General features: G+C 35.6%; 1 protein-coding gene across 20 annotated transcripts in view; it reads right to left on the bottom strand.

The window, feature by feature from the left end:
* The window catches only part of LOC131691248 (sorbin and SH3 domain-containing protein 1), a 410,190-nt gene that overhangs the window by 103,030 nt on the left and 294,575 nt on the right, over positions 1–12,585 (bottom strand). For 16 of the 20 annotated variants that reach the window (XM_058977505.1, XM_058977506.1, XM_058977502.1 and 13 more), the window contains 3 exons: positions 4,256–4,388; positions 4,080–4,200; positions 2,418–2,450 (listed from right to left, as the gene is read on the bottom strand). In XM_058977505.1, coding sequence (XP_058833488.1) covers positions 2,418–2,450; positions 4,080–4,200; positions 4,256–4,388 — 287 coding nt within the window. The remainder of the gene's footprint in view (positions 1–2,417; positions 2,451–4,079; positions 4,201–4,255; positions 4,389–12,585) is intronic. The other 4 variants (XM_058977493.1, XM_058977490.1, XM_058977499.1 and 1 more) reach the window with 1 other exon arrangement.

The following is a 12,585-nucleotide window of genomic DNA, read 5'->3' as shown; positions in this document are numbered from 1 at the left end:
GGATCAAGCGTACCCACTCTCCCATATCCATGCAGTAGGCGGTGTCCAGCTTACTGGTGGTACGAAAAACCAGTTTACTGAGGAGACAGTTTTGGGAGCTGTGATTTGGTTGGTGGATTGTAGATTACGATGCAAATCATTAGTTTCTAATTTTCAGTCCAAGTGCTGTCCGTGATTATGCCTCCAACATACACATTGAAATCAGTCTGACCAAAAAGGGTCTTCTTTCGAATTAAAGATGATCGGCTAATTATTCGAAAGATTTCGAAAAAAGGGATTTAGAAATATTCAGCCGTGGCAGATATCTTGAATATTCGCCCAAATACACATAGAATTGTGATTTTTTTATTTTTATGATGAAGGTTTCGATTTTAGGATCAGTCTCCACTTTTTCAGGTTAGAAAAAATGATGATAATAAAAGAATTGTTTTCGTTGATACTTAATATTGAAGACTCTGTTCGAGATAGGCCTAGAATATTCATTTTTTTTTTGAAAGAGTATGTAAGTATGCAACATTTTTAACACTCCGAAGGAAAAAAAATGAACATACCAATATGTGCAGAAGGGCAGGATACATCACTTAGAAAAGTTGGGTGTTCGGTATTTCGAATTCATCTCGTCAGTAATTGACACCAATTTGGACTAACGGATGTTCAATAAAAAATGAGAATGATTTCAATACCTTTCTGTAATTAAAGTAAAGAGCGTAAATTTTTTCTCTCCAAGCGAATTGCTCTCTGGATCCCCTTGAAATGGGTGGAATGTTTCTTTGCGGTCTGGTGCTGTCCGTTCAATTGAACATGGCGTCAAAACAGCAAGCACTCCGCGAGCGTGTTGTACGGTTTTACGAAACGCATGGTTATCGTGGAAAAAACGTTTATGGTATACTACTTTCGAGACGAAAACGTGCCCGTGTGTACAGTTTACCGGATCCTGGCATGCCTGAGCGTGGAGCGGAAGGTGACGAAGAAGAATAAGGAAGCGTTGAAAAAGCTGTTCGACAACAAGGACGGAACGAGTTTGCGTGATGCCGGCCGAAAATATCGCTGCTCCCATACCTTGATTCACCGAACCCTCAAGATGGAGGACATGATCTGTCCGAAGAAGAATCGGTCCCCCGAGTATACGGACGAGCAGATAGCGATCGTGAAATCGCAGTGCCGGTGGATGACGAAGAACTACCGCGGAACGTCGTTCGTGCTGGACGATGAAAGCTACTTTCCGCTCTCGAAGACTCACATTCCAGGAAATGACAGCTACCATTCCAGCGACAAGTCGGCCACACCCCCCGAAGCAAAATATAAGTTTGAGCATAAATTTGCAGAAAAAAGTTATGCTGTACATCGCCATATCGGACAGAGGGATTTCAAAGCCGTGGTTCAAGCCGAGTGGTTTGGCCCTCAAACAACAAGTGTATCAGGAGGAGTGTCTTGAGATAATTCTTCTGCCGTTCTTAAAGGAGCATCAAGCGGATGGGAAGTACGTCTTCTGGCCGGACAAGGTGTCTTCCCAATTGCTCCAAGAAGACGCTGGAGTATCTTGAGCAGAAAAAGATACCGTATGTGCGTTTCCGAAGGAAAAATAAAGTTGCGTCAATTTGGTGTTAGTTTTGATATCGTTTAACTGGCAGCAAGTTGGTGTCAGTTACTGATGAAAGGAACACGAAACATTCAAATCTAATTATTATTTCAAACCAGGCCTCTATTCTGGAATTTTGGAAGCATTCTATATCAAAAAAATCTTATTAGTTGAGCACAGTTTTCAAATTGAAAATTTTCTGTAGGGAATAATTTTACTCCAAAATTTCCGCATGTTTAATAACATTTTGGTTCATAGCTCATAACAATAACCAAATGAAACCAAAAATTAAACTGACATCAAACTCAAACTGTTGAAATACTTTTAAACAGTTAAAATACGAAACGAAGCGCAAATATTAAGCTAAACTAATTTTACACAAGACAACATTCCGTACTTCCTTCCCAGTTCGAAACTTTGCTACCCAGTTCCCCTTTGGTAAAAGCACGAGCAAATACGACAGATAGCAAGAAAGTTTCCACCAGTAGCAAATATGTTACTTCCAAAGAAAGCGAGTGAACGTTTCAGTGCTCGTACATATAGCATTAATGTAATTCAGTTTCCGGGATGCACAGACAAAGCGCGACTAGCTAGCTAGATGTGTGTTAGTTTCGGTTAGTAATTTCGGTGGATGTTCTCAACCGATGCATGTTTTACAACATTGGTAAGGATTACTATCAACAACGAAGAAGAAGAAAAAAACAAGTCAGTGAAGCTTTCGTTCCTTGGAAGCATTCATTCACTTCGGCTAATGGTAACAAAGGAATGGGATAGAGGAAGCAGTAGGGATAAAACAACAGAAAAGAAATGAGAAAAAAAGAAAAACTTGATACCGTACCCCGTTGAAGATTTCCATTACTTCATCCCACCACTTTCGAAAGTCGATGATATTAGGTGGGGTTGTGGAACGCATTTGAAGGAGAAAAATTTCAGATTGAGTTAGAGAAAGAGAAGAGAAAAGAAAATCCATATTATGGTAATATTTCACATTTCTGTCAAAGCGAGGTACGTCTACTGCTCCATAGAGAGCAGTAGGCTAAGCGTCGACGCGCGCGGGTGTGGCGAGATGCATGTGCAAAAACAATAATTAATTTGATCTGTCGAATGATAGTTTGTACTTGGTATTGGTAGCGTCGATGCAGAAAGGCAGAAGAAACGTCTTTCGTGTTTTGGGAAACCTTAAGCCTCTCGATAAACGCCTGCAATTAGTCTAATAAATCATTCATGAGCGGTTGTCTAGCGTCTAGAGTAGTGGAGCAGCTGTGGGAGGTGAAATGAGGAAATTTGCATTTTAGTCACATAAATAATCTGATCCAGTCATGTCAACAATGGCAAACCATTGCTGTCTCTTGGGATTGTGGCTGTTAATCAAATTAGAGTGCTTGATATGCTCGATATATATGGCAAGAATTTAAGCTTCATTGCTTGCCATTCTGAACGGTCCCTACGGAAGCGATAAATGGCCATCTTTAGGACAATAATCTGGAACGATTTCCGACATGCTTCCACATTGTAAACTCCTCAAATCTATCTAGCTTGTAAACACATCATTAATCTTTGACGTCCACAATCCTTCAACCCTTTCCCGAGACTCAAAATGCATGGGAGGGGGGGGGGGCGGAACGGGAATGCCGCATAATTTGAGTTCTCCTTACCGCAAAACTTAGTGCACTCATCACTGTCACCCAATGACTTTTGTTGCCATTCAAAACTCTCGCCGCTTCAAAATGGAGCAGTGAAATTAATGTGAGTGTTATTTCCAGTATGTGTTGTTGTAGTACCCAAGAGGGCTGGAAGTACATCAGCGCTGGTAGCAGGTATGTATGTATACGTATGTATGTGCAAAATCATTGTCCTTGACGTCCTTGTTCTAGTTCTCGTCATCGGCTTTGTCCCCGGTAAGATTAATTACAAGCTCAAGTGAACGGTGCACCGCGTCGTGGGTGGAGAAACGCAACAAAGAGCACAGCGTCCCCATTCCCAGCCGGATGCGGAGTTTGGAAGGTTGAACCTCCGCACCCGTAAGGTTGCAGGTCGCCCATTTTCGGGGTGGAATGCTTTCCGTATAGCGTTAAGAAGATTGAAAATTGTTACTGCGAAGGTTGTATGGTTATTTTGTGCAGGAAGCGAACAACACTTTTCAACTCGTTTTGATGTTTGCTTATTGTGACAGCAAGTTATCCATTGACAACGGAAGAACTTGGGGAAGATAATTTTCCGCGGGTTTTGTTACACAATTTAATTGGGAGGATAGATATGCTACAGTTTATGTCGCTGAACGTTGCTAAAATTAATCCTGATGTAACACATGTGCAACAACTTCAAACAAGTTCGTTACAGCGCGGTCTAGTATGCCATGCGGTTCAGTTCAAATTTGATTGCTGCAAACGTGATGACACAAGTGCTGCTCTCTAAATCGGTGATGGTTAGCATTTTATAACTAGTGAAAATTGATCCGTCGTAATTTTGACTCCTAACCCATCCGTAGGTCCGTACGTACCTCTTTGGATTCTTTCTCCGAGATTGATGAATGACCGGGCACGTAGTTCTCTATCCGGCCGGGTTGATTTTTGTACTGGGCCGAACCAGACCGTATGGCCGCCCCTTGAAGTGTGTTGAATCTGAAATCAAAAAGAAACTGTTAGAATGTTTTTGTTTCTATACTGAACGGCATACCTTGAGTAACTGTTCGGGTTCAGCGCCGTCGGGGTTCGTCTCCGATCGAGGGTGCTGTATTTGATTGTGTAATCCGAGTCGTAGTTCGGTTCCGGTTCGGATTGGTAGCCGGTGGATTTGTACGGGAAATTGCCTGTTTTTTTTCGGATGAAGGTGGAAAGAATACACGATTAGATATTATTTGGTGGCTTTGTTAGATCGTCCCGCAACCTTCCATGCAAAATTGTGAACTGATTGGTGATGGTATAACAAACACAAATGGAACATGCTTTGTAAGAAGGGTGAGCGATGACTTTGTGAGTTTTTTTTTGTTCTGGGAAAATGTGTGAGTGCGTGGGCTTTGATTGAGTGTCACAACACTGGCTAGGAGAAAAGCTACTTTTCATTTCGAGCCATGACAGCTCAAATCAAGATTAATGATGCCAACTGAAAGCCCGGGCGGGAACTGTTTTTCTAAGCAACAAGCGGTTAGATGAATGAATTTGCTACGTTTTCGTTAGTAGAAAAAAAATCCTTTATTGTTTGCAATCTTATTTCGTTGTATCAATAAATCTCTATCGTGTTCTGCGAAATTGAATTCCAACCAGAGGGAAGCTTTCAACTCGTACAAGGTTCAATGCGCAGTCTTGTTACTGCACTGCATCGGATTCAATTTCGCAGCAGTTGCAATTTGATTTGCTATAGAGGGGGAACTGATGAGCAAACAGATTCAAAATCAGTGTCCTGTCCTTTCCCACAGTTGATTGGTTCTTGTTAGCGTTGCTTGGACAATGCAGAAAAGTAAAATTGAAGTAGCGAACAGCTGCATTGTGACCCCAATCGCTAACGAAGCATATAACAAAAAAGAAACTCTCAACACTAGTCCATCTCGTTCCAGTAGTGGTACTGATATAATGATCAATTTCCGAGCTTCTGGTTTGGTTCGGAATCGATCGGAATTCCCTCTCGAACTACACGATTCTAGTTAGTCCGGAAGACACGAGAATAATTAGACTTGCTATTTCCGTACCGCGTACAGTAGTTTCCGGCCGCATCACCAACCATTGGCAGTCGAGGAGCTGCTGGGGGTATTAGGGAAATCGAAACCGGCAATCTTCTTAGCGTGAAATAGACAAGGAAGCGGATGAACAATTTACAAGCTATTAGAAACTGGAAGATGCTGAAGATGTCATTGATGTGTGCGAGATTTGTTTTGTGATAGAACCGATTTACATTACTGGTGAGTCCGGGAGAAAAATTATACAAAAATTGCATAAGAAGAGTTTTTAACAATACTGATAAATCACAATTTCAATATTTTCCAAAAAAACGCGATTTCAAGTTTTTCTTGTGTTTAGTAAGTATTGTCCAAAGATTTCAAAGAATTCCAAAGATTTCAAAGGATTCCAAAACTTTGCAGGAGATTCCAGAAGAATTTCGGAGATGGTAGCAGATTTCAAAAGTTACAGAAGATTTCAGAGAATTTTAGAAGATATCAAAACAATTGAAAAGATTGGCTCCAGGAAAGTTAATAAAAACATTTCTCGGAAGTCTTCGTACAGTTTCAGAAGGTTTTGGAACATTTAAATGATTTGACATGATTTTAAATGACTAAGAAGACTCGAGAAGTCTGCATCAAATTTAGGAAGATTTCAGATAATTTCAGAAGAATCAATATAGACATAGAAGATTTCAGAAGATCTTGAAAGTTTTTAGAAATTGCAGAAGATTGAATATTTCAGAAGATTTCAAATGATCAAATGATCAGAAAATTTCAGAATATGTCATACCATCTAAGAAATGTTTTAGATCACTTTAGAAGATTTCGGAAGATATTAGAATATTTTAGTATATATCAAAACAAAAGAAACATTCGAAAGAATTACCAAAATATAAAGGCTTAACATTTTTTTAGGAGATCTAAAAAGGTTTCGGTAGATTTCAAAATATTTTGAATTTTTTCGAAGGAATTTAGACAATTTGAGAAGAATTCAGATGATTCCAGAAGATTTCAGAACATTTTGGAAAATTTCCGCATATTTCAGAAAATTCTAGAGGATTTCAGAATATTTCAGAAGATTTCAGAAAATTTCAGACGATTTCAAAAGATTGTAGAAGCATAGGAAGATCGATAGAAGAAATTAGATTATTTCAGAAGATTTTTAGATAAATTTAGGAGGTTTCAGAATTTCGCAGAAGCCATACGATGATTTTGAAGCTTTAAGATTTTGAAGGTTTGAGAAGGAGGAGATTTCAGAAGATTTCCGATGTTTCGTAAGATCGATAGAAAAATACAGAATATTTCAGAATATGTTCAAACAATTCAGAAGAATTTAATGATTTCAGACGTTCTCAGCAGATATTAGAATATTTGAGAAAATTTTAGAAGATTTGAGAACTTTCCGAAGAACTCAGTCTGGTAGAAGAATTCGGTAGATTTCAAATGATTTCATATAATTTCAGAAGATTTCCGAAGATATCAGAAATGTGTTAAAAGAATTTAAAGGTTTTTACAAGTGTTTTCAGAAAATTCAATACGATTTGAGAAGATTTTGAAGGTTTGAGAAGGAAGAGGTTTCAGAAAATTGTTTGAAAATTTCAGTAGACTTTAAAGGATATCAGAGGTTCTCAGAAGATTTCAACAGAGTTTAGAAGACTTAAGAAAATTGAATCTTTCAGAAGATTTCAAATGATCAGAAAATTTCCGAAAATTTTACACAACTCAAGATTTTTTTAGATCACTTTCGAAGATTTCGGAAGATTTAGGAAGATTCTAGAATATTTAAAAAGATTTTTAGATACATTCGGAAATATTACCAAAATGTGAAGAACTAAAAAAAATATTCAGGAGACGTTAAAAGGTTTTTGCAGATTTCAAAATATTTTGATTTTTTTCGAAGAAAGCTAGACAATTTGAGAAGTATTCAGACGATTCCAAAAGATTTCAGAATATTTTGGAAAATTTCCGCGCGTTTCTGAAAATTCCAGAGGATTTCAGAAAATTTCAGACGATTTCAGAAGAATGTATAAGTATAGGCAGATCGATAGAATAATTCAGAATATTTCAGAATATCTTCGAATAATTCATTAGAATTTAATGGTAGAAGAATTAAGAAGATTTCAAATTATTTCGGATAATTTCAGAAGATATTAGAAATGTTTTAACATAATTTAAAATAATTTAATCGTTTTCAGAAGATTCCATACGATTTGAGAAGCTTTTGAAGGTTTGAGAAGGAAGAGATTTCAGAAGATTGTTTGAAGATTCCAGTAAACTTTAAAGAATTGCAGAGATTCTCAAAAGATTTCTACAGAATTTAGAAGACTTGAGAAGATTGAATCTTTCAGAAGAGTTGTCTGAAAATTTCAAAAGGTTTTAAATTGCAATAGATTTTTTTTAATTGGCCAAAAGGTTTTGGAACATTTTCGAAGGGTCGTTTTAGAAGATTTTAGAAGATTCCGGAATATTTCAGAAGATTTTTAAACGCGTTCGGAATAATTTACAAAATATTAAAAATTAGAAACAGGTTTCCAGAAGATCTAAGAAATTTTTTGGGAAGATTACAAAAAATGGATTTCAGAAAATTTGAGAAGAATGCAGACTCAAGAAGATTTTAGGATATTTTAGTATATTTCAGAAGATTTCAGAGGTTCTCAGAAGATTTCAAAAGATTTGAGAAGATTTAAGAAGCATATGGAAAAGTTATCAGAACATTTGAGAAGTTTCAGAAGATTGGTAGAGATTTGAGAAGGTTTCAGACGGTTACGGAAGATTTCAATCTGTTTGTTTATTAGGGGCTTTAAAAGACTTCAATCTATTTGAGAAAATTTAGAAAATTTCCGAAGATTTAAAAAAAAAGATTTTTAAGAATTGTCACAATTTCAGAGGTTTTCAGATGATTCCATACGATTGATATAAGACTTAGAAAAAATAAAAATTAAGATATCGGAGTTTCTCAAAAGATTTTAAAAGATATGAGAAGTTGGTAGAAGGTTTGAGAAAGATAAGATTTTTGCTGATTGAAGAAGATTCGAAAGAACGGTAGAAGAGTTCAGAAAATTTAAATGAAGTGTAGAAGATCCCAGAAGACCTCCGAGGATTTCAAAACCTATCAAATGTGACTAATCGATAAAATCCAAAAAAAATAAAAATGTAATAAATGTGATAAATCGGTAAAATCAGACGAATCGGTCAAATTTGACAAATTGTTCAAATCTGATAAACCGGCAAAATCTAATAAATCGATCAAAATCTCACAAATCGGTCATATTTGACAATTCGGCCAAATTTGAGAAATTAGTCAAATTTAAGAAATCGAGTAAATTTGACAAATCGGTTAAATATGACAAATCGTTTAAATTTGAGAAATCGTTGAAACTGACAAATCGGTCGAATCTAGCAAACCGATTAGATCGCTCAAATCTGACATATCGGTTAAATCTGAGAAATCGGTAAAATTTAGCAATCGGTGAAATTTGACAAGTCGGTTAAATCTGATAAATAGGTTAAATGTGAGAAATTGGTCAAATCTGCCATATCGGTTAAATCTGAAAAATCGGTCGAATTTGAGCAATAGGTGAAATTTGACATGTCTAAGCTACTAGTGTCGGTCAAATCTGACAAATCGTTCAAAGGGGTGGGCATGGTGTAGTAAATGGTAAATCGATTGCCTTGTACGCGGCTCACTTGGGCTCGATTACCAACCGCTCACATAGGGTTACAGAGTTTTCCAAAGAGATTTGTCTAACCCGAAAAAGAGGCGAATGACCCTAAGGTTAAAACCTCTATAAAATAAACGTTCAAATACGATAGGACAAATCGGTCAAATCTTACCAAGAGGAAGAGATTGGAAGACGCTGAAGATGTCGTTGCTCTTCGTTGATGTTTTCGAAATTGGTGGTCCTTTGCGGTAGAGTCAATTTAGATCACTTTTTGGTCGGGGAGAGAAATTGTAAAGAAAATACCAGAAGACTTGATAATACTGGTAAGTGTTCACAAATATTTTCGAATAAAAAAGCACGATTTGAGGCAAAATGGGCGATATTTCCTTGAATTTAACAAGGATAAGGTGCTATCAAAAGTGAAGAATTCCAAAGATTTCAAAGTATCCCAAAGTTTTTCAAAAGATTTAAAAATGTTTTCGAAAATTGGAGAAGATTTCAGAAAATTTTAAAACTCATCGGAGGTTTTTAGAAAGTTTCAGAACAATTGAAAAGATTTCAGAAACTTCTTGAAAAGTTTACGGAAAGTTTCAGAAGGTGTAGAGTGTAAAGTATTTTAGGTAATTTTAAATGACTACGGAAGGTTTTAGAAGCCAGCTAAAGATTGAATCTGGTTGATTGGTAGAAGAATACAAAAGTTCTCAGAAATGCTCAGAAGATGATTTCTGGAGATTTCCGAACATAACAGAAGATTTTTTGGAGAATTTATAAGTATTCAGAGGTCCTTTGGAGATTCCATATGATTTCAGAGGATTTTATAAGGAGGAGAAGGAGAAGGAGATGCTTACAAGATTACAGAAGAATTCAAATACTTTCAGAAGCTCTCAGATGATTTTAAAAGATTTGAGAAGATTTTAGATGGTTTGAGAAGGAGAAGTTTCTAAAGTTTGATGAAGAAGATTTCTGATTATTTACAGATTTACAGATAATTTAAAAGATTTCAGAGATTCTTCAAATATTCCATTCGATTTGAGACGGTTTTGAAAGTTTGAGATGGGCGAGATTTCAGAGGTAATCATGCGAAACCTCTGAAATCTTGCCTTTCTCAAACTTTCGAAATCGTCTCAAATCGAATGATAGAAGAATTTAGAAGAGTTCAGACGATATCAGGTAATAGCGGAAGATTTCCAGAGATATCAGAAGCTTGTTAGAAGATTCCAGACGGATTTAAGGTTTCAAAGATGCTCCGAAGATTTTAAAAACAATTTGAGGAAATTTTAGAAGATATTTAAAGGAGACGAAGATTTCAAAAGATTTACGAAGACTGTTAAAGAATTTAAAAGATTTCAGAGATTCTCAGAAGACTCCCTACGATTTGAGACCATTTTGAAGGTTTGAAAAGGAGGAGATTTCAGCAGGTTGTTTCAAGATTTCAAAAGAATGTAAAATATTTCACAGATTCAGATGGAGAAGATTTCAGATGATTTCAGAAGCTTCGGATGATTGGAAAAAGGATTTAAAAATTTTCAGAAGATAATTTACTAAGAACGGGAACGACCACTCTGTTTGTAACTTCAAAGATGGCTTTTTGGTCTCGGGTTTCGATCACAAGACTTTTGTTTTTTGAGTCCTGAAGATGAATTGATACTCCCTTTGAAACGTTGACATTATCGCAAAATAAATGTTTTGGGCTTGAAACCCGAGACCAAAAAGCCATCTTTTAATCTTCAGAAAATGATTTCAGAAGATTTCCGAACATATCAGAAGGCTTCTTGGAGAATTTATAAGATTTCAGAGGTTCTCAGGAGATTCCAAATGATTTGAGAAGATTTTATAAGGTTTGAGAAGTGAGAGATTTTTGAAATTTCAGAAGATTGTAAGGGAATTTCTGAAGAATTTGAAAGCTTTGAATGGTTCTCAGTATATTTCAAAAGATTTGAAATGATTTTGGAAGTTTCGGAAGGTTGTAGAAGAATTCAGAAGATTTCAGATTATTTCAGAAGATTTTAGAACATTTTCAAAGATTTCAAACGATTGTCTGAAGATTTTAGAAGAACTTAAAAGATTTCACATGTTTCAGCAGACTTCATAAGATTTGAAAGATTTCAGAGATTGAGACGGAGAAGATTTCAAAAGTTTCGGAAGATCGGCAGAACAATTCAAAAGATTTTAGAAGACTTAAAAAAAGATTTCAGTGTCTCTCAGAAAATTTCAAAATATGGGAAATTGTTGGTAGGTTTGAGAAAGCAAAGATTTAAAAAAATTTAATTGATTGAGAAGAACGGTAGGAAAAAATTCAGAAGATTTCAAAAGATTTGAGATATTTTCGGAAGATATCCAAAAAGATTTTGTAAGAGTTCCTAGGAGATTTTCAACGATTCGAGAAGATTTTGAAGGTTGAGAAAAAGATGATTTAAGAAGGTTTCACAACAGATTTGACAAGATTGTTAGAAGATTTTTAGACGGTTTGATGAGGAGATGATTTGAGAAGAATCGGAAGATCGATAGAAGAATTCAAAAAAATTAAGAAGATTGGTAGAGTATTTCAAAATAATTTAAAAGATATCCGAGGTTCTCAAAAGATTTCAAAAGATTTAAGAAGATTTTAGAAGGTCTGAGAACGAGATTTCAGAAGTTTTCGGAAGATTGGTGAAAAAATTCAGAAGATTTCCGATGATATCAGTTTTTTAGAGGAATTCAAAATACTTCAGAGGTTCGCTGAAGATTCTATATTATTTAAAAATATTTTAAAGTTTTCAGAAGCAAAAAAAAACAGAATCTTTCAGAAGACTTTAAAAGATTTCAGGGGTTCTCCAAATAGGTCAAAAGATTTGAGATTATTACAGAAGGTTTGAGAAGGAGATGGTTTCAAATAATTTTAGAAGTTTCGGATGATTGGTGGAAGAGTTTAGAAAGGTTCAGAAGCTTTTGGATGATTTCCGAAGAAATCATAAGATTGGTAGAATTTTCCAGAAGATTTTAGAAGATGTGTGAAGGAGAAGCTTTCAGAACATTTCAGAATGGATTTCTGAACATTTTCGAAGATTGGAGAAGAAAGATATGAGGAATTGTTAGAAGGTTTGAGAAAGAGAAGATTTCAAGAAATTCGGATGAACGGTTGAAGAATTTGGAAGATAGAAGAATAGAATCATTTCAGTTATAAGATGTTTTAAGAAGGGTATTCAGGAGTTTTCAGTACATTTTCAACGGTTCGAAAAGATTTTTAAAGTTTTAGAAAAAGGTGATTTTGGAGGGTTTCACGACAGAATTCAGTAGATTCTTAGAATATTTTGAGAAGGGTTGAGGACTAGAAGATTCCAGAAGAGTTAACAAGAGTTCAGAGATGCTCAGGAGAATTCAAACGACGGAAGAATTTAAAAGATGTGCAAATGAAAAGATTTCAGGTGTTTCGGATCGTAGAAGAATTCAGAAGATTATTTCTGAAGATTTTAGAATATTTCCGAAAATTTCAAAAGATTGTTCGAAGATTTTAGAAGAATTTAAAAGATTTTACATGGTTTCAGAAGACTTAATAGGATTTGAGAAGATTTCAGAAGGTTTGAGGAGAAGATTTTAGAATTTTTGGAAGATCGTTAAAACTATTCAGAAGATTTTAGAAGATTTCAGATAATTTTAGGAGAATTTCAAAAATATCAGAAGATTATCATAAAACATTTTTGAAAAACAAA

Source organism: Topomyia yanbarensis, chromosome 3, assembly GCF_030247195.1.
Source record: "Topomyia yanbarensis strain Yona2022 chromosome 3, ASM3024719v1, whole genome shotgun sequence".
Taxonomy (NCBI): domain Eukaryota; kingdom Metazoa; phylum Arthropoda; class Insecta; order Diptera; family Culicidae; genus Topomyia; species Topomyia yanbarensis.
This window is presented reverse-complemented; position numbering and strand designations above follow the sequence as displayed.